The 25,312-nt window shown below is 40.1% G+C and overlaps 1 protein-coding gene across 1 annotated transcript in view; it reads left to right on the top strand.

Moving 5' to 3' along the window:
- Positions 1-25,312, top strand: part of LOC142344831 (signal peptidase complex subunit 3-like) — a 410,115-nt gene that overhangs the window by 362,059 nt on the left and 22,744 nt on the right. The window contains exon 2 of the mRNA XM_075396815.1: positions 17,040-17,199. Coding sequence (XP_075252930.1) covers positions 17,054-17,199 — 146 coding nt within the window. The 5' untranslated portion in view covers positions 17,040-17,053. The remainder of the gene's footprint in view (positions 1-17,039; positions 17,200-25,312) is intronic.

Here is a 25,312-nt window from a genome sequence, read left to right as displayed (position 1 = left end):
TAACGCTGGTACGATGCGATTAGCTTTCTTTTTGTCTATTTGAACTGTTCCAACATGGCATCTTCTAAGGCTGATACACCTTTGGAGTTGGTTGTTGCTGTTTGCAATGATTTAACCAAAAATTGTTGATCCAACGGCTTTATAGGCTCTCGTCCATGAAATACGGCACTAGTGCAACAAGCAATTGATGAGTTGCAAGATGTATTACGTGTAAACGTTGCCAAGGATACATATTTGTGCTAGTCGTTCCACTGCTCATTTGTATTTAATTTCAATATGCGCTTCAGAGATGCATGTGAGCATTCCACAAGTCCAATAGTATTCGGATGTTTCAGTGTTGCGTGCTTCAGTCGAATTTCAACGAGTGAACAGAGCTCATGCATCAAACTAGATGTAAAGATTTTTCCGAGATCTGAAACAATCGTTTTCGGAATGTAACTATGATTGAAAAGAATTTCACCACTTCTCTTGCTATTGTATCTGCTGACGTTTTCGTGATGGGTACGGCAAAGAGGTATTTTGAAAAACCCGTCGATTCCAGTTAATGCGTACTTATAAATTGGCGATTAAGGTGGGCCTCTCAGACCACTTTGCATCAGATCTCCTGAAAAAACTGCTCTGATGATACAGGTTGTAGGTTTGGACGTTGATGTTGTTCGCTTGCTCTCTTTAGTTGCATAAAAGTCAAATAATTTCTTATTGTTTCCTATAGATATTCAATGAAACCTGGAAAATAGAATCGTTTCCGAAACTCTTGTGCTGTTCGTAAGATTCCAGGATGTCCTGCTGTTTTCTAGTTGTCAATGCAATAAACTAACTCTGTCCAAAACTTTTTTGGTACACAGAGTTGTTTATGTTTAACTGTCCCATCATCGTCGAAGAATTTGCGGTACAAAATGTTTTTTTTCGATCACTAGTCCGTCCAATTTCTTGTAATATTTCTTCAGTTTGCGGTTTGTAAAACGAAGGTCCCCGTTTTCGTCCGTTTGCAGTCCTTGTTCGACTTTTCGGACATTTTGATTTTGATCTTTTTCCTTTTTAATGTCAAGTTGTTCAGTTTGGTCATCAATGTCGGCCAAGCAATCTGCTTGGTCTGGTAAAACTACAGCTGAAATTCCTCTGAGTGATTCTTTCAGTTTTAATAAATCTCTGGTTTTCCGCATTTTGGTTTTGGCTCTTTTTTCGTCAAATACGTTACGTACATTCTTAGTTCTCTCAGTTTTTCTACCATTGCCAAATCAATTTCGTCCTCCTCTTTGAATGTATCGATAAATTTCTCAATTGTGTTTAATGACACATCTGGTGTTTTGGCTTCAGATTCTATTTCGTTTTCATTGACTGGTAATTTTTTGGTTATATGAAGTGAAAATTGTGCTTCTTGGTCTGTCTCCATTCGTGAAAAAAAATTCGCCGCATAATTTGGTGGTATTGATTTCGCCTGGAAAAATTGCTTAAAGTTTTTGTTATCTGTGAGATTCATGACTGGTTTGTTATTATGCCAGATATAATTTGCAAAATGATCCAATGCAAAATACAATGCAAGAACGTCCTTGTAATAAACGGAGAATTTGAGTTGTGGGCTTGTGAACAATCGTGAGCCAAATGAAACTGGTGCATAGGTCCTCTTTTCTCCTGTGTTATTCTCCTTACCGTAGTCTTCTACCAACAGTACGAATCCAGTTCTTTTGTAGCTAGCATCGCAGAATATTACATATTGTTGTCCAGGTTTTGGTAGTTGAAGTCTTAATTCTGTTTCCCTTAGCAATCTTGTTTAATTGTTGCTAAAATCTCTCGATGTTCTTCCTTAATTTCAAGTTCTCTGTCTTTCTTTAGGAAATGATAAAATGGCATCGATTTTGTTCCAAGTTCCGGCATATAAATTCAAACGAATTGTGAGAATCCGAACAATGGTTTAATTTGTTTTATTGTTTTCGGCATTTGAATTTTTTCAAATTGGAGAAATTCATCCATTATTGTCTTTTCTGGTGATATTCCTTCTGGTGTTATTACATTTTCCAGAAACTTCAACCTCTGCATTCTAATCATACATTTTTCAGGTAAAAATTTGAGACCAGATCGTCGAACACACGTAAAGATTTCTCTAAGCGTAGGAACCAGTTCATCAAAATTTTTGACTTCACTACCCATGTCATCCATAAATTGAGTGCTCAAATCGGCTGCTAAGCATGGATGCAAATAATATCGTATAAAAGAACTGAATCCAATTACTGATTTGATCAGTCGTTGGTCTAGACATCTGAAGGCATATGTACGTGAATTGATATTTAATGCCAAAAAATGGCTAGATATATCATCTGCCGTCTGTACACAATGATAAGCCTGTGAGCAGTCAAGCTTGGTGAAAAAACTTTATCCGCCAAGGTGATTTGATGCGTCGGCCACGTTTAATATTTGGAAATTGCTGTTTAAGTAATCGTTTCGTAGAAGGTGATTAAATCTTTTTAGATCTATCAAAAGTCTAAGTGTCCCCGATTGTTTTCGATGAGCAAACAAAAAGCTACTATACTTTGACTGTGGTAGCGTAGTAATAAATCCGTAATAGTGCCTCAGGGCAAGTTCGATCATAAGTTTGTCCCGAAGGTGAATCGGTGTTGGTGGTCCTTGTGTGCATATGAGCAAACTGTGTTCGGGCGTTAGGCTTATCTTTAGCGGGGCCAACATCGAATCGGTGTTTTGCAAACACGTCACTAAATTCTACTAGTAACTCTTCTACTTTTGATTTTTGGTTGTCTAAGGACGGAGTTTTCCCAATCAAATTGTCTCAATAAGGTCTCTCTGTCTTTCGATGAGCTGGAAGGGTCATTTTTCAAGTTGTCGGAGTTTCACGATTTGGTCATGGATTTCCCGCTGCAGAGGTGATAAAACATTAACGTCAGTACAGGTTTTTGGCGTTGAGAACCACAAATTGTTGTATTTGGTAGGACGTTTCGTAGGTTGGCGTTCAGGATTTGTAATGGTGTTTTGGATTAACTGATTGATTTCAGCTTGAGCGTCCTCTGAGTTCTTCATTCTTGCTAGTCAAATGATACTAGGATCAATTGGAAACAGACATTTTGGCTTGATCAGACGTTAGAAAATGAAAGCGTCCAATTACTGCCTTGTTTCGTACTGTTACCAGATCGTCTGCAAAATTTAAAACAGAAATATACAAATTATTTCCAGATGAGATTGTACTTAACGAAGATGTGAACATTTGCCAATACGACGCCTGTAGCTTTCTCCAAATTTTTGTCTCTCTGAAATTGACATTCAAGTAATGCTGATTTTCCTGGTTTGAAGATGTATTTTTTGAAAGTAGAACTGGGATTTTTGTCTGGTAAGTTTTTTTGTTTTCTGGTTTTCGTGCTCCGTTTCTTTTATCAAATTTACTCGTATCGTCAATCCAGGAAATTGTAGCAAGATGTTCTTTGGGCATAATTGGATGTTGTGCTTCTTGAACAATAAGCTCCTAAGGATCATAGAATTTGCAGATTTGAGGACCAGAAACTTCTCATTGAAGCATTGGTTTCCCAATTTGGACGGTAGTGATACTTCAGCATCAAGGGATACAATCTGACCGCTGGCCATCTTAACTGTAGAGAGTGTTGTACACTTAATGTGAAGTATTTTTTCGATATCTTTGTTTTGACGCAATTTGTAAAAGGTTTGTTTGAGAATCACATTTGCACATCCACCGGTATCAATGAGTGCTTTAAACAAAACTTGAGGTGAAAACCGGAGTTTAACGTACAAAAGTGTCAATCCATTCATTGGTATTACTGCATAAAGATTAAATATTTCGTCAGATGATTGTGATGATTGTGATTGTTCGGGCTCAAGTAGCTTTTTCATTTTTTTTGTTATAGGGAAAGTACTGGTTTCGTGCTGTCTTCCGATTATTTGCAGCGCATTGTTGAGAATTTCCTGACGTTCGTGCAGCTTGTTGATTTCGGAAGTTTTGATTCACATTTAGTGTTGCTGATTCTTGCACCACTGCGACTGTTTGACGGTCCCGTGACTTCGATTCTAATGTTCGATCAGGGTCTGTGAATCGTTTTTCGAGTGCTTGTTGAGCTGATCTAATCTTTGACTGAGCATTGATGAGATTTTCAGATACAGATTCATTTAATTCATTAAATCCACTTTCTGGATAATCATCTTTCCTGCATAACTCTCGAATTGTTATCTGGCGTCTCGAGAGATTACACAGATCATTAATGGGTGTAGCTGTAGGTTGCTCTATCAATTTAAATCATAGCCAACCTGGCAAGGCTTTTATGAACAAATGTTTCACTTGTTCATTTCTATGATATGTTATAGCATCGAGTCTTTCTTGTCTGTGCGCTGTCTCTCTTGCAAAACGTTCTTTCCAAAACCAAAAAACAGTGGGCGGTAAAAACACTGATGAGCCAACGAGGCGTCTTGTTGGGGAGGCTGACTTGTTACTTATGGCTTAAGTGTCCGTAGTTCTCGTTAGAATCCTGAACAAGGCGTTGAGCGGCTGTCCAATTTGGCTTCTAGGTTGATTCGGTTACTTCTAGTGCTGATTCGGAAAAGCATTACGTGGATTATATGTTTTGCTGGTATCGACTTCTGATGCTGCCCCAAAGTTTTCTGTTTATTGAAGCTGCGGGACCGAGTGTGTTCTTGGATCAATCACCAATTTGTGCAGTTCCTTCAAAGCTGACAAGTCTGTGGCAAATGGATCAAGAAGTAGTGGTGCAGAGTCTCCAATCCCTCACCATGTAATATACTCTTGTCTGCAGGTAATATACCATTGGTATAGTGTATTTTGAAGCTGGTTTGTTTTATGGCAGAGGATTTGCTCTGCAGTATCTTCGTATCGAGGTATGCTTGGGCTGACTCTAATCTACTTCTTGTTAGTAGTAGTAGTAGTAGTAGTAGTAGTAGTAGTAGTAGTAGTAGTAGTAGTAGTAGTAGTAGTAGTAGTAGTAATAGTAGTAGTAGTAGTAGTAGTAGTAGTAGTAGTAGTAGTAATAGTAGTAGTAGTAGTAGTAGTAGTAATAGTAGTAGTAGTAGTAGTAGTAGTAGTAGTAGTAGTAGTAGTAGTAGTAGTAGTAGTAGTAGTAGTAGTAGTAGTAGAGATTTGGCCCTTCGATGTCGTCGAGCGCGGGGACTCTGTCCCTTTTCTTTGACCATGGTTGCTGTTAATTTTTCCACATATCGCTGACTATTTCATTGTAATTCGTTTCAAAATGATGCCACCGAAAATTGAGCAGTCGGTTTTCCAAACCCAATGCGTTTCCAAATTGTAAACTCTGTGGAAGTCTATTCACAAGAGCACTAGTTCTATAGACGCTTTGCTGGCAAATTTCAAGACGTGGTTTGGAATGGTTGAATTTCAGATCGTTATCACTCCGTAATGAGCGTGTGGTGTTCCTCATGCAGACAAATTGGTCTATGTTAAAGTTAAAACCCGTAAGAGATTTTGAAAGAAAAAGTAAACTCTCTAATTGTAGATATAAAGAGAGCGGTAACATACGACTGTAATAAAGTAGTTCTATTTAATAGTTTTTGCGCGTGTTTTTGATCCATTTCAAACTCTTTTCTGAACACTTTCGAGTACTTTTGTGTTTGTTACATTATCAAACGAACAAACACTTCCGTATAACAAAACTGGCAATGCCATAGATTTGTACAAGTTTAATTTAACTGACAGAGTTAGGCGTGGTGAGCTTCTTTTTAACATGAAAAGAACTCCGAGCGCTTTGTTTGCGTTTTAATGTGGATGTCTCATTTAAGATCCTTTGTTACATAAACTCCTAAATCCTTCTTCATGTGTACTTTTTTATCAAGGTTCCAGAGAAACTGAAGTGATGCATGGAATTAGACATTGAGATTTGAGAGCATCTTTCAACGTTTAAGGGAAGTTTGTGTTATTCACTTCATACCATCACTCTAGTAAGATCCATTTGACGGATAAGACAGGACTTGTTAACTGATATGAATTTAGCGCCGTTAGCACAGAGGAGAGGAACAACAGTTCTGCAAATTTTTGGTAATTCGTTGACGTAGATTACAAAAATAGAGATGTCAGAAGAGATCCTTGCGGAACTCCACTTGTAACCTAACGCTTTCAGAAAAATGACCATTGTTTCTAACTCTTTACGTCTTTCCGAATAGATAAGATTGCAATATTTTGTCAATATTTTCAATTATCAATAAATTATGTCAATATTTTCTTTTGAATCAATTGCTTTATAGATAGATTCTAACTAAATTAGGAGCTGAACGACGCAAGAGCGACTTTTTCGAAAACCATATTGAGCTTGATGGAAAATTGGTTCTAAATTCCGGTAAAGACATATAAACAAACAACGTTCAAAAATTTTAGATGCAATTATAAGAAGAGAAACCTGCCTTTAATTCTCTACATCAGATTTACAACATTTTTTGTAGGTGAGAACAACTATTGAGTTTTTCCAGCCACCTGGAAAAACACTTTTATGTTTTTTTTTTGTAGAAAATTGCGTTTAGGGATTTACTGACTGAGGTTCAAGTCACATCGAGTGGCTTCCGGTAAATTCTGATGAAACCTTAGAACGTTATCGCAAATATGCAATTGGAGAAAGTGTTCTCGTTGTGCAAGATTGACCGCCGCAACCGCTACGTAATTTCAAAACAGTTGCTCAAACTGATGAAATTCTTTTTTTTCAGTTCCGCGAAAGGATTCCACTGTTATCTAAGCGTGGGACATTTTCGATCAGTTTTCAATGATTACAATTGATGAACGAAGTTTTGCTTGATTTGAACAACAGAAAACTATTACACTATCAAACTCCAATTGTTTTAAGTATCAATTAAGGATGATTTCAAATACCTGATTATCAGCTGTCACTTAATGACTGAGTGCCTGTCAATTTATAGCTGTCATTAATTGACTGCAATAGTTAAACGAATGACTAACTAATTTTTAAGAGTCAATAAAGTTTCTCAAGACCTGTTGTGATAACTCATATCACACAAACCAAAAAACAGTGGGCGGTAAAAACACTGATGAGCCAACGAGGCGTCTTGTTGGGGAGGCTGACTTGTTACTTATGGCTTAATTGTCCGTAGTTTTCGTTAGAATCCTGAACAAGGCGTTGAGCGGCTGTCCAATTTGGCTTCTAGGTTGATTCGGTTACTTCTAGTGCTGATTCGGAAAAGCATTACGTGGATTATATGTTTTGCTGGTATCGATTTCTGATGCTGCCCCAAAGTTTTCTGTTTATTGAAGCTGCGGGACCGAGTGTGTTCTTGGATCAATCACCAATTTGTGCAGTTCCTTCAAAGCTGACAAGTCTGTGGCAAATGGATCAAGAAGTAGTGGTGCAGAGTCTCCAATCCCTCACCATGTAATATACTCTTGTCTGCAGGTAATATACCATTGGTATAGTGTATTTTGAAGCTGGTTTGTTTTATGGCAGAGGATTTGCTCTGCAGTATCTTCGTATCGAGGTATGCTTGGGCTGACTCTAATCTACTTCTTGTTAGTAGTAGTAGTAGTAGTAGTAGTAGTAGTAGTAGTAGTAGTAGTAATAGTAGTAGTAGTAGTAGTAATAATAGTAGTAGTAGTAGTAGTAGTAGTAGTAGTAGTAGTAGTAGTAGTAGTAGTAGTAGTAGTAGTAGTAGTAGTAGTAGTAGTAGTAGTAGTAGTAGTAGTAGTAGTAGTAGTAGTAGTAGAGATTTGGCCCTTCGATGTCGTCGAGCGCGGGGACTCTGTCCCTTTTCTTTGACCATGGTTGCTGTTAATTTTTCCACATATCGCTGACTAGTTCATTGTAATTCGTTTCAAAATGATGCCACCGAAAATTGAGCAGTCGGTTTTCCAAACCCAACGCGTTTCCAAATTGTAAACTCTGTGGAAGTCTATTCACAAGAGCACTAGTTCTATAGACGCTTTGCTGGCAAATTTCAAGACGTGGTTTGGAATGGTTGAATTTCAGATCGTTATCACTCCGTAATGAGCGTGTGGTGTTCCTCGTGCAGACAAATTGGTCTATGTTAAAGTTAAAACCCGTAAGAGATTTTGAAAGAAAAAGTAAACTCTCTAATTGTAGATATAAAGAGAGCGGTAACATACAACTGTAATAAAGTAGTTCTTTTTAATAGTTTTTGCGCGTGCTTTTGATCCATTTCAAACTCTTTTCTGAACACTTTCGAGTACTTTTGTGTGTGTTACATTAGCAAACGAACAAACACTTCCGTATAACAAAACTGGCAATGCCATAGCTTTGTACAAGTTTAATTTAACTGACAGAGTTAGGCGTGGTGAGCTTCTTTTTAACATGAAAAGAACTCCGAGCGCTTTGTTTGCGTTTTAATGTGGATGTCTCATTTAAGATCCTTTGTTACATAAACTCCTAAATCCTTCTTCATGTGTACTTTTTTATCAAGGTTCCAGAGAAACTGAAGTGATGCATGGAATTAGACATTGAGATTTGAGAGCATCTTTCAACGTTTAAGGGAAGTTTGTGTTATTCACTTCATACCATCACTCTAGTAAGATACATTTGACGGATAAGACAGGACTTGTTAACTGATATGAATTTAGCGCCGTTAGCACAGAGGAGAGGAACAACAGTTCTGCAAATTTTTGGTAATTCGTTGACGTAGATTACAAAAATAGAGATGTCAGAAGAGATCCTTGCGGAACTCCACTTGTAACCTAACGCTTTCAGAAAAATGACCATTGTTTCTAACTCTTTACGTCTTTCTGAATAGATAAGATTGCAATATTTTGTCAATATTTTCAATTATCAATAAATTATGTCAATATTTTCTATTGAATCGATTGCTTTATAGATAGATTCTAACTAAATTAGGAGCTGAACGACGCAAGAGCGACTTTTTCGAAAACCATATTGAGCTTGATGGAAAATTGGTTCTAAATTCCGGTAAAAACATATAAACAAACAACGTTCAAAAATTTTAGATGCAATTTAAGAAGAGAAACCTGCCTATAATTCTCTACATCAGAATTACAACATTTTTTGTAGGTGGGAACAACTATTGAGTTTTTCCAGCCACCTGGAAAAACACTTTTATGTTTTATTTTGTAGAAAATTGCTTTTAGGGTTTTCCTGACTGCCCTTGAACATCTTTTGTATACAATTGCAGGAATTTCGGCAGGACCTTTTGCTTTGTGAACATCTAAATTTTTGTATATTTTTTCAATCGTTTGTTGGGAAACGTCAAAATCTGTAAATAAGGGTAGCAACAGGGCCGAATTGTTTGGCACGAAGCTGGAAAAATTTTTGAAAATTGAGCCAAAATATTGTGAGAAAAGAGGAGATTGACGAACAGGATCATTTGCTATTTCGTTCATAAAGGAGACAGAGCTTGAAATCGCGGTCGAATTGAAGTTTCTGTAGTATTTGAAAAGTTTTCAGTGGATCGGGATGCTGCTTAATTTAATTCAAACTCGGCTTTATCTTCTTCAATCATCGTTTCAACAATGCCCTGTAGCATTGCTATTTTCTTTTTTATTGTTTGCATTGTTCCTTCTAGCTGTTTCCAGGCTCTTAATTGCGTTTGACATAGGCGATTTAATCCACAGTGATTATTGAGAACGATGCATTGTCTTTTTGGAACGTTTTCAAATATTATGGGTCTAATCCAAGCAGAACATTAATGTTACTCCAACAAAATTCATGAAAAGGTTATTCAGTTATCTGTTTATTCATTTCATCAAATCTGGCCTTACAGAAGCTGTAAACTATCTTTGGTTTTGTTTTCCATAGATATGAGGAGCTTAGTTTTCTGACTCTAACTTTAAGGGCAATTGCATCATAATTCGATAAAAATCTAATGTCCAGATTAATTTGCTTGCAGGATATAACTTCTGTTTTTGGGTTTACTAAGACGAGATCGAGGATACCTGATGCTGCACTAGGAAAATCAATGATTTGTTGAAAACTGTAAAAGTTAATTAGGTCAAAAAAATTCTGTGTATCTGAGTTCTTAGCTGAGTAATCGTGCCAATCAATTTCCGGCAAATTGAAATCACCATACACAATTGTTGAATAGAAGGACTTTGACAGTGTAAAGATTTAGACGTGATATAGCATAAGGACTGGGACATGATGAATTCGGTGGGGCATAAAAACACACAAGTAAAATATCCCGAGAAATAAAGCTGAGAGAACATGCTAGGACGCCTCCACCAATGCTTGTATAAGGAGGAATTCTTCTGGATACAAAAGTCTTCTTGATAGCAATCAAAACACCTCCGTGTTTCAATGTGTTATTATCAGATTTTTTTCTGATCGAAATATTGCATAATTGGGAAAAAAGAGTTCGTTATCGTGAAAAGAGCAATAAAGCCAAGTCTCTGTAAGCATGAAGAAGTCTACACTTCTCGAATTTACGTAGTTAGCAAGTCTAGTTCCTTCATCTCGATTGATTATACTACGTATGTTGAATACAAGTGACTCGAGTTATTCCTCGGACTCCTGTTTCACTTTTAGTCACCATTGACAAACCTCAATTTCAGTCCCATCATAGAAGAGTTTCTGATTGAAGATTCGAAATTTGTTGCGCAGTTATCTTTCTTCGTTAATCAGTTTATAACGTTTGATCAGACATTCCTTCTCTCTGATTTGCTCTTCCTTCGTCAGAGACTTGCTAACAAAGATCTTTGTTCCATTGTCTTGACTAAAGAACTTAATTTTATTCGCAATCAATTTAATATAATTTCATTCGCAATCAATTTTCTTACCGTCCAGGAATTATTGAAATTCACTAACAGCGATCTTGGTTAAGAACGTGATTTGATAAATTTACCTAATCGTCTGATATCCGATATTGTGTTTTCATTTTCTCCAAGAAAATCAATGATTCGCTGTGTCTTTTTAATCTCATGCTGCATAATGTCCAATTTTTTTAAATTTGGTTGAGAGGAAATTTCTGGTATACCCGAAATATTAATTTCCAAACTGGTATCTATCTTTGGGGAGCTTTCATTGTTGACATTAGGCAGTTTGGTTGGAACGGAATTATAGGGGTAGTTGACTTAGCTTTCAGGTCTGACAGTGTCGATTTGATTTCCTATAAAATGTTGTTTATGTTTTCCTTGAATTCCATCTCTGTGGTTGTCTTCAATCTCACAAGCTACTTTACGGCTTTAGTGCACTCATTGCAAAACCAGAAGACACCTCCGTTGGACATGTATGTCAACGCTTCAGTTGGAATCTTTGTGCATGTGTGATGTACCCAGCAACCACATTTGTCGCACCCAATAGAATTTGTAGTTTCGTTAACTGTTGACGAGCAATGTGGACATGTTAGGTCTGAACCACTACTGGTTGAATTTGTCCTTGTCATGTTTCGCATACAATATATAAAACTATTTAAACTGGGTACAGTGAGTTTGCAATCTTTAATTATTTACTTTAATAACAATGTGATTTCTTGCTTTTAACAAAGTAACTCGTGGGTACAAGCGATTTCTGTTGTTCTGAAGGGTAATTTAACTAATATTTACTTGTTAACATAAGTAATGTAAATAAAAAAAGAATTCCTTTAAATTATGTAAAAGATAAAATTCTTTTGTATTTTGTAAAGGTTAGAATTCTTTCACTTTATAAAAAGAGTAATAAATTTCATACTTCAACTAATGAGAAGGTTGGATGCAGCTAAGGGTTTGCTACGAACCAGCAATCAACTTAAATGAAAAAAAATTATCATAACGTAAAACATCCATATGAAAACCAAACAAAGGGGCATCAATTTAAAAGCCTCCCTTCCTCGACAACAACTCCAATGGAAGCCTCAACCGGCTGCGGTCGTCGGAGCGAGCGGGAACCGCATAGGCAGAGTACGGCGCTCCGGAGTAGCGCAAAATTGATTTTCGTTTGGATAATCGTAACGATGGTGGCGTAGGAGTCGTCGTTCTTCAGGCGCAGTTTGCTGGCAACTTTCTTTATCACCCGAGTTGCTGAAAGCCCCGTTTCTCCTGTTTAAGAAAAAATCAACTGACTGAAAGTGCCCTTATCAACATTTATAACTCGAGGCTCGTGTGTCAATTTTTTGATATTTTCATGGTAGCTATACGCGTCTTCGATTTTTTTCGGGCAGCTTTTCATAAAAGGATTAAATATTTTTCAATCGATGAACGTTTTTGTGAATCTGCTGTCCCAGAGGCCATTGGCTTTAATATCCAATCATGAGTCATCTTCAGTGCTGGTAGTTTTATTTGCGAAGAAATCGCCTTGCAACGGCAGAAGATTAGGCTCGATTTCAACATCAAAACAAATTTCCTCAAGCAGATTGGCGAAAGAGTCACGGGTGTCGTTATATCTTAAGTGGGTATACCCGCCTCTGGGACAGTGAAGGGCGTGGGCAAATGAGAACTGCTCGCCACAAATACAGTTGGACGCAAGTTTGGGGGCTCTCAACCATACCGAAGGGCAATGTCATCTTGGAATTCAGACTTGGACAGATTGAGGTTGTACTTTTTCAATGGCATGGCATTAAGGCAGCATGAAACTGGCCTATACAACAACATTTTCATGGTTAACTAATATTATACAACAAGATTACTGGGTTAATGATATGACGTAACTTTCAGGGACGTCACACTCTGAAATCACCATACGGACGTCACAGTCTCTGTTCTACGGCTGGACGCTTCTTCGCAGCGGAACGGACGCTCGAGAAACCGAGCCCAAGCTTCAACCAACACCGAAGGCATCACAAGATATCCCTCGTCCAGGATTCGGGGTTTTTGACGCTGAGGCAGGACAACCCAGCCCCCTTGCCTCACAGACCCATGGCTGTACTGACAATACGAGTGCTTTTCGTCAGAGGGGGAATTGAGATGAACTCCGGCCCTCCGTGTCCTGTCTGCAATAAACAGTTCACCAAAAGACAATCTGCATTATGGTGCCACATTGGTGGCTGGGTGCATTTGAAATGTACAGAACTGCTAACAACCAAGAAATTGCACCGCAACCTTCTCTGTAACAAATGCATCTGGTGCGACAAAAACAAGGTACCCTCCCGCAAACCAGACATCAGCAAAGCACAACAAAGCGAAATTTCTGTTTAACCAACCAAACAATTTTAACCAACCAAGCACTTTTAACCAACCAAGCGAATTTAAAGCGAAAGTTCTTAAAACCGAGAACAATTCTAACAACAAAGCAACAGCTCTTTTTAAAATCATCCTGTTCAATGCAAATGGCTTGAACAATAAACTGGAGAGTGTCACGGAATTCATGACAGACCGTGACATTAAAATTGCAGCCATCCAAGAAACGTTTTATCAAAAAGATCCTTCACCACCCAGTGGCTACACGTTAATAAGACAGAATAGGCCCAAAGAAAGAGGTAAAGGTGGTGGCCTTGCTTTCATCATTCGCGACTCTGTGACGCACCGAATACACAGACTACATCAGAATCGTGCACATATGGAGCAACAAGCAAAACAACTTACCTCAGGCCTCACCCCGATAACTCTAGTTAACGTGTATATCCGCCCCAATCCAGCTGCTCCATTGGATACAACATCTCGTTAAGCCACCTATTGAATATGGAAGATATGATTCTAATGGGTGACTTTAATGGACACAGTCCTCTAGGATTCTCGTATCCACCACTGGACCAACGAGGTATAACACTTGCGGACGAAATCAAGGACTCTAAAAACGTCGTCATCAACGAAAAGGAACCAACTAGAGTCACCAAAGACTGTCAGAGCTCACCTGACATCACCATAGCCAGTCCCTCTCTGGCTATGAATATTACGTGGCAAACTGAACGAGCCCTGGGCTCGGACCACCTCCCAATCACTGTGACCCTACATCAAGAAATTACAATGGTGGCAGCAGACAAGACGACTTACATCAATTTTAAAAAAGCCGATTGGGCTGGCTTCAAATTTGAGTTGGAAACTTGGTTCGACGGGACACAACCCATGAATGTGTCAGAAGGAGAAAAACCTCAATGGTGTAGATCATAAGAGCGGAGCAAACAAACTCTGGTCTACCATAAGAAACCTAAATGGTTCCAAAGGAAAATCGAATGCCAACAAGCTTATGACTTTTGGGACAATAATCACCAGTATTCCCAACAAATGCGCTAACCTGTTCAACCAACATTTCACACCGCACCCACCAACCATAGACGATTCAAAAAGAGCGGTGTTGAGGAAAATCAGGCAACTGCCAAAAGATAGTGTTGAATACACAACGAATGAGGTATCCGAGACCATAACATCCACGAAAAAGAGCAAGGCTCTTGGAAGCGACAATCTGACTCCCATCCACCTCCACTACCTGGGGCCAGAGGCCATACAATACCTCACGCAGTTGCTGAATCTCTCAATAATGTCGACGGTGATCCCGCAGAACTGGAGAACTGGGCGGGTGATTCCTCTACTGAAACCAGGTAAGAATCCAGAGGAATCCAAGAGCTACAGACCCATAGCTTTAATCTCACCAGTCACCAAGTTGCCGGAAAAACTGACTCTCCCGGAGCTTGAGAGGCAAGCTTGTGGACTACCTACACAGGTTAAGAAAGTTGAGACCCACCACAACGGAATTGAACTCTCTGAACCACAACATCAAATATGGTCTCAACAAATCCAAACCGTGTCACTGCACTCTAATGGTTGCTCTGGACTTCAGAACAGCTTTTGACATGGTCTGACACGGAACTCTGCTGCATGTCTTCTGTAATACAGGCCTTCTCAATCACCTGTAACGTTGGCTAATGTCCTATTTACAAGACCGTCGCACGTTTGTAGAGTTTGGAGGTGCATTTTCTAAGATGCGGAAAGTTAGACAAGGGGTTCCTCAAGGAGGAGTAATTTTCCCTCTCCTCTTCAACCTCTACATGCGGTCTCTCCCCACAGCACCGGGTAACATTAGTCTAATAACATACGCTGACGATATAACAATCACAACCTCAGGATCTCTTGTTGATGAACTACCAGGCAGGTTAAACAAGTACCTCGCTGAGGTAAGTGAGTGGTTAGAAAAGCGAAGACTCGTCCTGTCCGCCGAAAAATCAACCACTACTCTCTTCACCACATGGTCCAAAGAAGTCAGCACAGATCCCCAAGTCTTCATCAAGGGCGAAAAGAACAAGAACCAGTCTGCAAGAACCCGAGAAAACTTGGGGAACATTCGATGGCATGATGAAGCTCACACAGCATGTCAAGATCACAGGTAACAAAGTTCAATCGAGGAACAACGTTTTTAAGATGCTTGCAGGCACTACATGGGGTTTCTCCAAAGAAACCCTAACTACCTCCTACAAAGCAATTGGAAGATCTGTCCTCAACTACGCGGCTCCAATCTGGAGCCCCAACCTGAGTGACACGAACTGGAGGAACCTGCAAGTCAAACAAAATGCGGCTCTACGTATTGCAACCGGTGACACCAGAATGGCCCCGATTAAGCACTTGCACGCGGAAACGAAGATCCTGCATGTGAAGGAACACAACGAACTACTGACCAAGCATTTCCTCCTGGGCAGTTTCTTACCACAAAGAGCCGCTCATTACACAACCGCGAAATCCAGCTCAACTCGATATTCGCCCACATCTTCTCACTCTGGGGGCAAGAGATCTGGACAAATACAACAGGTCAGAAGTACCATGAGTTTGTACAAGAAGAGCCTGAACGAACTCCACAGAAAAGCAGCTGAAAATGCAACCAAGAATCCATCAAAATTGCTTGGGGAGCCGCCCCCCGCAGTTGCAAAGGAAGAGGAATTCCTGAGTAGGGAGACCAGATGCAAACTTTCACAGCTTCGCTCAGGCTACAGTACCATCCTTCAAAACTGCAAACACAGTCGACACCGATATCACAGATGAATGTCCTCTATGTCAAGGCTCCCCGCATAACACAGAACATCTCTTCAACTGCCCTGCAAATCCAACCCTATTAAAAATAACATCTTTATGGGACGACCCTAAAAGTGCAGCAGAGTTCCTAAACCTTGAACCGCCGTGCTGACACGGCACCGCCCTCATTGCGGAAACCTCCAGTATATCCTAGCCTCATCGCTCCCCCTTTGCGGAATGGCCACAGGAGTCTGTCTCGGTCCTCCGTAATCAAAGACTGATCTTTGACCACCAGTGGCTTGCTTCCACCCGCACGGTGCTACGGGGCTTATCCTTCTTTTCCTCTACTCCCTTCTTTCCTCTCTCTCTCTCTCTCTCTCTCTCTCTCTCTCTCTCTCTCTCTCTTGGAAGCATCTCCCACTATGCCGAGCACCAAACTTGACCAAACATCAACGAAGCAACCAAGCATCTACTGACCAATTCTGACGAGAACCCCGCCCACACCTCGAAGCCATCACCTGGATCCTGATGGAGGGCTAAACGAGATGTGGACGGCTACAACAACAACGTCACAGTCTGCTAGTGAAAAGTGCCAGGAACCTTACGCTGACGTGTTTTCCGTTATTCGTACAAAGATCAGTTTTGCTCTTCGAAGCTGCTTTGTCAGACGATGTCGGTCGATACGAAAAAAACGAAGCATAGTTAAACGTAATCATAGCACCAACCCATTCTGCCTCAGATGATGTCGGTTGTTACGAAAAAAAAACGAAGCAATGGTAAATTGGTCCTCTGCCATTATCCATGAGGGTCGGCTGAACAGTTTCTATTGTTCTTTTTTCTTATACTCAAGCTTTGAACGAGACTAGGTTTTCTTGCTTCTGTATTTAACCATAGACGCAGCGTAACCATATCACCAACTCGTTCTTTCTTTGCATTTGACAAATACTTGAGCATGAGTGTTAAATGTTCCTTCATATTATGCAGATATTTTCTCGTTTATTCATTGAAAGGCTTGTATGTATATATGCGGATGTTTAAATTCGTGTTTTCTTTAATAATAATAATGATCACAACAACCCGATGACCCAAAACTTAAATTGTCTGGTACTGATACTACTACTGCTAAGGACCCTAAAAATTACTATAGCTTTAGTTGGGTATAGTTCAATGCTTTTTAAATACTTCCTGCTCGCAGCAATGACTTTTCAAATAGCTCATTGCTTTATCTTTATTCTATTTTTAGAGAGATTTGTAAATATGCACAGTCTATCATCTAGATTGAACGCTCTCTTTGCCTTCTTTCTGAGTGTAATGGGAGCTGTTGCTTTCGGCTGTTTTGCATCCACATTCTACAAGAACTACAATCTAGATGGAGTGAATATTCAGAAACACGATATAACACTGTTAGTTCTCAATGTCACAAGCTGAGGGTATAAATTTTTAAATAGCTGCTGTTCAAATTGCTCTTGAACGAAGTGCGAAGCGATTAATGTGAACATGTGTATTTATCATGCACAATTTTGGCTTTAACCCTACCAATTGTTTCATCAGAAAGATCCTTTGGCCACTTAAGTGATTTGACTATTCGTGCAATGAACGGGATAAACTTGGGGATCTTTGATAGTCTTTGAGCACCTGTCTTCAGTGAATAGGAATAATTAATTGCAATTAAATTGGCCGCCAAAAACCAAAGCACTTAGTTGAAATTGGGACTCAAAACAATCATTTGCATATTACCAATTAATTGCAGGCTTGTAATGCGACAGTAAAACTTATTTGTGAGTACAGAACAGTGGAGCTAGGAATAAGAGCTGAACGAGTGCAGAGCCGAATGAGAAAAATGAGACTGGATGCAGAAAAATGAGATTGGTTCGCAAGTATGGACGCCTCTACGCGGCAGAACTACGCGCTGGCAACCGCTCCGAGGATCCATAGACACTGTACACACTGCGAGAAACGTGTTTTTGCGGCGGGATCAGGCAAGCCCCGTCTCTCGGGTCCCTAGTATGCATTTGACTGTGGAAACACCTATGTCTCATCTGCCCTGCTTCTTCTTCTCATCCTCAGCGGCATTGAAACAAACTCCGGCCCCGCTCCCTGTGCTATTTGTCACCGTAGCAACTGGAATCAATGCGGCGTCTGGTGCGGCCGCGGAGGATAGGTACACGTAATTTGCGCCAACTTTTAGTCCATAGAGCAATGGAACAAGTTCGACTGTAAGCGCTGCTCTTGTTGCAAGACAATAGAATCAAATACAAATCAAAGTTTCCCCACTCACGACAACACACACCTCAAAATTCTTCAACTGAATTGTAATGGACTCAAACAAAAATTAGACAACATCATAGACGATGCAGAAAAATAACATCCAAATAGCTGCCACCCAGGAGATGAAAACTTCAATGAAAAATCCACCCTCAAAAGTCCACCTGGCTACTGCATAATCCAAGACAATAGGCCCAAAGAAACGCAAAGGTGGAGGGGTAGCTTTTATCATTAAGGACACAATTCTGTTTCAAGAACTTAACCTCAAGACTTCTGACAAACACCTAGAGGTCCAACTCTGACAGACACCTAGAGGTGAACACCTACATACCACCTTTGTCTAGCTGTGATGCAGGATACAAGACATCAATCAGTAATTTACTGAGTTAGAAGACTGCATTATTGTCAGTGATTTCAATGCTCATAGCCCTCTATGGCACGCAAAATTACCGGACGACCCAAGAGGAAACAATATTGCAAGTAAAATAGACCTCTCTAATCATGTCAGCAAAAAAGCCAGCACAAGAGTAATTGATTCTTGTAAAAGCTCCTCGGAAATCAGGCTCGCCAGCTCAAGCTTAGCAATGAACATCGACTGGCGCACGGAGTACGCATTAGGCTCAGACCATCACAATAGTTCTATCCATCACCTGTGACCTCATCACACACATACAACACCACTAAGAACTTTCATCAACTTCTGCAAAGCTGACTGATCAAGCTTTAAAGACATTGACTTAAAACTGAAGAAAGAACAAAGGCCAACAAATGTCAACCACGCGGAAAAGACCTTAAGGAAAGCCATGAACGCAGTGGCTGTCAGGCATATCCCACAAGGAAGAATTAAAAAACTGGTTGCAAATTTTCCCAGCGAAGCTCTCTGAAAAGAGAGGAAATTCAAAGAAAACATCCAGGGGACCCCAAAATAAAGCAACTAAACTTCTAAATAAATAAAATTGTTCAAAGTCATAAAAGCAAAAGTGGATCGAGTTCGTACAAATACTAACTTACAGAGGTAACTGCTCTAAGCTCTTGAGCACAGTGAAAGGACTTTCGTCAAGTAACGATAAATCACCTGCAAATACAGCTATATACTTTGAGGCTAAGAAAACTACTCCTAACCATGATCCAAGGAAATGCGGCAACAAGTTTAACCAAGAATACCCTCCAAACCTCAAGAAAAATGAAAAACAGAAAAACTCTAATAACAATAAGGAAACTGGAAATAGAGGGTAGAATGTTTAATTGCAACACAGTGAAAGAAGCTATCAGACACAAAAAAGTAAGCCTCTGGGTCCAGATAGAATAGCGCCAATCCACCTACACCATCTAGGCCCCATAGCACAGATATCTCACTGACACCATAAACTTTTCTGTAAACAGTGCAAAAATCCCGAATATCTGGAATATTGGCCGGGTTATACCCCTACACAAGCCGGGAAAACCCATAGACGAATCTGAAAGCTTCAGACCAATTGCGCTCCTCTCCCCCATTGCAAAACTAAAAGAAAAACTCCTTCTTGATGACTTTTAAGACTATTTACTAAAAGAACATCTGCATGGCTTTAAACCTGAGCACTCTACAACAAAAGCTCTCGAAATTGTCACCATTAACATACAAAAAGGCCTTAATCAAAAGAAAACAACAGCTCTCAACATAGTCACCAACAACATACAAAAGGGCCTTAATCAAAATAAACCTTGCAACCGTACTCTACTAGTAGCCTTAGACCTCACCGCCGCTTTCGACACGGTTGATCACCACCTACTACTAGGAGACATACTCGAGGCACCACTTCCGAACAGCGCTGAAAGATGGGTCGCTTCATACTTACAAGGCAGGTTTGCTTACGTAGAATTTAGTAATAAAAAATCAAAGTGGAGAAAAATCAAACAGTGTGTCCCTCAAGGTGGTGTATTATCTCCAATACTCTTCAACATCTACATGAGCAAGCTGCCTCTAACCCCAAAAGATATAAACATCACGTCTTACGCTGATGGTATAACTACATCTCACCCACAGGTTGAAAAATTACGTGACATAATAATCCATACCTAAATACCTTACACGAGTGGCTGGAATCCAGAAAACTTACGTTATCTGCTGAAAAATCAATTGCAACTGTGTTCACCACCTGGTGAAAGGAGGCCAAGTTTGACCCACACCTCACTATTAACAATTCACCAATACCAGTATAGTTCAAAGTCAAAAAATGTTTTAACTTTGATAGTATGCCCAATATTGGAGAACATTTAACTAGCACCAAAGAAAAATTACAAAAGCGCAATAAACTTCTGAAAAAGATTGCTGGCAGCGACTGGGGATGCACAAAAGAGACACTCTCAGTGACGTACAAAGCTAATGGTTGGAGCGTCCTGAATTATGGTGCTCCCATTTGGGCTTCCAGCATTAGCAATACACACTGGAATCATCTGCAAACGCAACAAAACATTGCACAATTACTGGCTGTGTAAAAATGTCTGATATCAATGACTTACACAATGAGGGTGAAATGCTGCCTGTCAAAGCTCACATGGAAATGTTAGCAGAGCAAATCCTAGCTGACAGTTATCGGAGCTACCGTGCTGATCATGAAACAACCAGTGTTCGTCCCATGAGACCGACACTGAATGATACTTATGGGGACCGCGTGAAGCAACACATAAACAATAAAGAGCAATTATCGCAAAGAATACAAAAATGCGCTCAAAAAAATCCACCGACGCACGGTCCATACTCAGCTGAATAAAGATATCAAGCAACTAGGTACATCTCCCCCAAAGATAGCAGAAGAATAACAAAGGTGCCACCAATTGCACTTATCCGACTAGCGCAACTGAGAACTGGTTACTGTCCCCTGCTAAACTCTTACTTGAGAAGGATCTGTAACAATGTTGATAAGCGCTGTCCCGAATGTAGCACATGACGAAAACCACATTTTCAACTGCAGTAAGAATACTACGGACCTGAATTTAAATGACCTGTGGGAAAGACCAGTTGAGGTAGCCAAATGGCTGGGCTTAATTCCATCAGTCCTACACGACCGCACTGCGCAGAATAATCTGCCTTACTTGCATCTTTTCCCTGATGTTGACAATGCCCCCTGGTCCCCCTAACCCGGGGACCGCATGTCATTCACCACGGCGTAGATGCAGAAAGGTCGCCGCACCACAAGCAAGTTGTGGATAGGCAGTCACAGACTACTACTAATATACCTATTAATATTATTATGATACAAATGCAATTTGGGGTACCAGTTAAAAATGGCAATAAGCGCCTGTATCCCGCCAAAATTACCTGCGAATTGCAGCTCTGTGCGGCAGCTACAACAGAAAAATTAGATTCAGAGCCGAATGCTTAAATTTTGATAGGCCGAATAATCTGATTGAATAAAATTGGCGAATTAAATCAGTTGTCGTCCCTGGATTATTTATTGTGCGCCATCCATTTGTGCTCCACTCAGCCTCTTCGTGGCAGCAACCCGACACGAACGTATGATAAGGTGGCCTCAACCGAACCTTGGATAAGGCAGATTTTCCTGGTTTTACGGGCGATTTTGAACCACCCCTAACTGAGCCCCCTCCCGCTATTATCTCTCGATGAAGCTAACCTCGATATGCGTTTTTCATCTAAAGCCAACTCTCACTTGTTGCTCCAAAAAAGAAATTACTCCAGTTAGCGAATGATACACCACGCTTTTGTTACCCTTGCCAAATCAAAGAACGCAATCAATAGCTCAAACTATAATTTTTTGCCGATTTCGAGTTTTCGCCATCCTCTTAAACAAAGCAAAAGCATTCCTGGCTCGACATAAAAAAATTACTTTCCAATGAACAAATTTAGCGCTCTAAAAATGAACTTAGGGATCGGTACGATTAAAATCGGTGAAACACTCCGGACAGTTATTTCCAAGTATTATTTGCTGCGTCGATAAAAGGTTAATCATCCCGCCAAATATCCCTTTGCTAGAAATATGGTATCATAAATGTTGTTCAATCACTGCTAGAAGAATTGGAATCAAGAGCACCCTGTTCTTCCGATCGGCTCTCGGATAAAAGTTCTCTGACGTCTCGACTGTCCAGCTGCGGGCTTCAATGTAAAATGAGTAATGTGTGTATTGGGGCTACAGGAACATCGGAGGGGAGAAATGTAAGTGCTCTATATAAAATATCAACAAAATTTCTCCATAACGTTAAAACAAAAAAAAAAACAAAATGATCCACGTACCATACATCTCCATTTAACAAAATTGTTGCAACCAGAAACATTGTTGAAACTGAGATTTTATATAGCACTTTCATATCTCCCCTCCGATGTTCCTGTAGCACCAATACACACAATATTAAAATGGCTTACAGAAACCAGAAACTTTGCTCAGAAAAGATCTTTAAAAGTGGCGACACCGAGAAAGTTCCATAAAAGACGTCCAAAATAAAGTTCCTACTTAATTGCATTGGAAATAACAAAAAATGAAATAACTGTTTTCCTTGAAAATCTGAAATAATTGGAGTCTTTTTAAGTTTGACGCAAGAACAACTCAATTTGCAATTCTAAACAATAATGCATAATCTTGTCTACCTTTTATTATTGAAAACTTGGAGCTTGGAGAAAAGCTGCTTCTCTTAATTACCAAATAAAGGACCAGAATTCGAAACAAACGAGGACCACAAAATGATGTTAAAAAAACTGACACAAGATCTACAATAAGCCCGCGAAATTTCACTGAGGCTACCGATCACCAATACACAATGTCACTATGGCCGATGCATCATTCTATGCTGTCGGATTTGTATAAATGATCGAGGATTAACCCAAACGGAACGTCTGAACACAAAATTTATGCAGCTGTGAGTTTTGGCTTACGCATTTCCAAACCGAATCAACTCAAGATGTCATTCTACGCGAAAGAATCTCTTGCCGTTTATTTTGCCCTTGATATGGTTGCAAACATCCAACATTCTTTGGGGATGCTAGATACCAAAACTAGTCCTAATAGACAACAGGGCTTTCAAACAAAGAGCATTCCACCATCGCTGCGGAACGCATTAGATCGCGTCTTGAGTTTTGACATAATACTGGGACTTATCCCTGGAAAAGCCAACCACGCAGCATATTACCTCGAAAGGATACTCTTAAACTCGAAGACGAAACTCACACTTCGCATCAACTCGAAGATACCAATCAGTGAAGTCTACATTGACACTACCGCCGAAGCCGCGGACAACTTAATACACTCCTGCACGGAACATTCGAGGAAAATACTAGGAAACACTATTTCTTTCAGACTGTCAACGAACCAGATCAAACAGAAATCAGTGAAGAGGTTCATATTCAACAATTAAAACCAGGGCAACTCCAGGCAATACACGCCACAATCCAATGGATGGCTTTGATACAACCAGACACTCGCCATTAAATATAGAGGCAAACAACAAAGACATCAAAAGAGTTATCCTTTGGTTCGAGGTTCGAAAGAGGACCACGGATTACTGGCCAATATCTCTCTAGAGACTTGAAAAAGCACCTGAAACAATACCCAAGACTCCGTATGTTAGACGGTGTGCTACATTGAAGGTTCTAGAATCACACAGGCAACAGCTTTATTGAACAATACTGAGTTCAAAGTCACTTGCGAAAAGAAGTACTTTTCCGCATCCTCAACAGTGTTTGGACTGGACATAAAGGAGTGTCACGTACCTTTGCCGAATTTCGATTACGTTTCTATTTCCCGAACTTCACAGAAAAGCTAACTGACTACATCCGAAATTGCGTGACCTGTTTACAAACAAAATCTGGTCCCAAAGCAGCCTTGAGAGCACCCCTACAACCAATGTCTTCCATACAAAATGTTCATGCAGATGTACTACTCATTGACCTTGTGGGAACAAAATGCACCCTTCATCCTACACTTCAAATTATCGGGAATAGGCGTCGCGAAAGATCTATTTGCAATACCTCTGATGAAAGGTGATGCGTACGTTGTAGCGCAGAGGCTTAAATCTATCTTCCTGAAACGTTCATACATTTCATCACAAATAATCTGCGACCTAGGGGCGGCTTTTACTTCACACTTTATGAGCTAACTCGCCACAATTTTTGAGATCAAACTCAGACACTGCACTTTGAATCACATACAAACAATTGGATTACTTGAAAGAACCCACGCCCTTAAACAGATTTTGCGAATCAATGAAAACCAAACGTCTTCAGGCTGGCATAGATACGTTGATATTTCAGTATTCATACACCACACTGCCTACGCTCCTGCACGAGGATGTGCGCCATTAGATGTAATTTACGGACGCACACCAGTTAACCAACTTGACCCACGCTTCCAAAACACACGTCATTGGCAACCCACGCCAAAAGCGGAACGCATAAAGGAAATCCAGGATAAAACATCTGAGCTGTTCGCTTCCGTGAAAGATAACCTTATCCACTCATGCCTCAAATACAAGAAATATTACGACAGGAAAGCCAATGCATCTCCTCTGAAAGAGCAAACTTATTGCCGCATTTGGGACCCAAAATGTACGACACAAATCGCAACTATGAACAAACAAGATCGGATGCATTCCTCTGTACCGAGTGAAAAAAACTCAAAGTGCGACTATATCGTGCGAAAAATTAACACAAACTATACGTAATGTGTGCAGAATGCCATAGCGACCAATAAAGCCACAATATGAAATCAAAGACTTAGAATCAATCGATCCTCGAAACTTTGAGGCTGACCCCGCAATCCCAGAAGAGGAACGAGAATCTCAGTTCTTTGTTAATCAGATCGAGAACCAGATCAACTAAATAGAAATGACCCTACCCATAACAGTCCCGGAGACCAGATTAATCAATTTCAACAAAAATGTACAAACAAGCTTCTCAGCACAAGAATCGCCAACAAATACAACAGGAACCTATATACGACGAAAAATATTCTTTGTGGAAGGCTCAGTTCCGTCTGAAGCAATAGAAACACCAGAAACAATAGATATGGAAGACTACGTCTTTTCCGCAAACAGTAACTTCCCTCAAACAGATGCCCGATTTGTCTCACAAAGGCCCTACAACTTGAGACGCGGCGACCACCTTGCAATGCCAAGAGCACTCGGTATATAACAGCCTACATGTCTCCGAAGGAGATCCTCAAGTGACGGTGATCACCTACTTCCCACCCAGTCATTTCCCAGAGCCTGACCTCTATTGATTTCAGTGATGCGGACGATTAGGTTAAAGAAACTAGCACAAGTGAC

Source organism: Convolutriloba macropyga, chromosome 8, assembly GCF_964194025.1.
Source record: "Convolutriloba macropyga chromosome 8, txConMacr16.3, whole genome shotgun sequence".
In the NCBI taxonomy this organism is placed as follows: domain Eukaryota; kingdom Metazoa; phylum Xenacoelomorpha; order Acoela; family Convolutidae; genus Convolutriloba; species Convolutriloba macropyga.
Note: the sequence above shows the minus strand (reverse complement) of the source record. Positions and strands in the feature narration are given on the sequence as shown.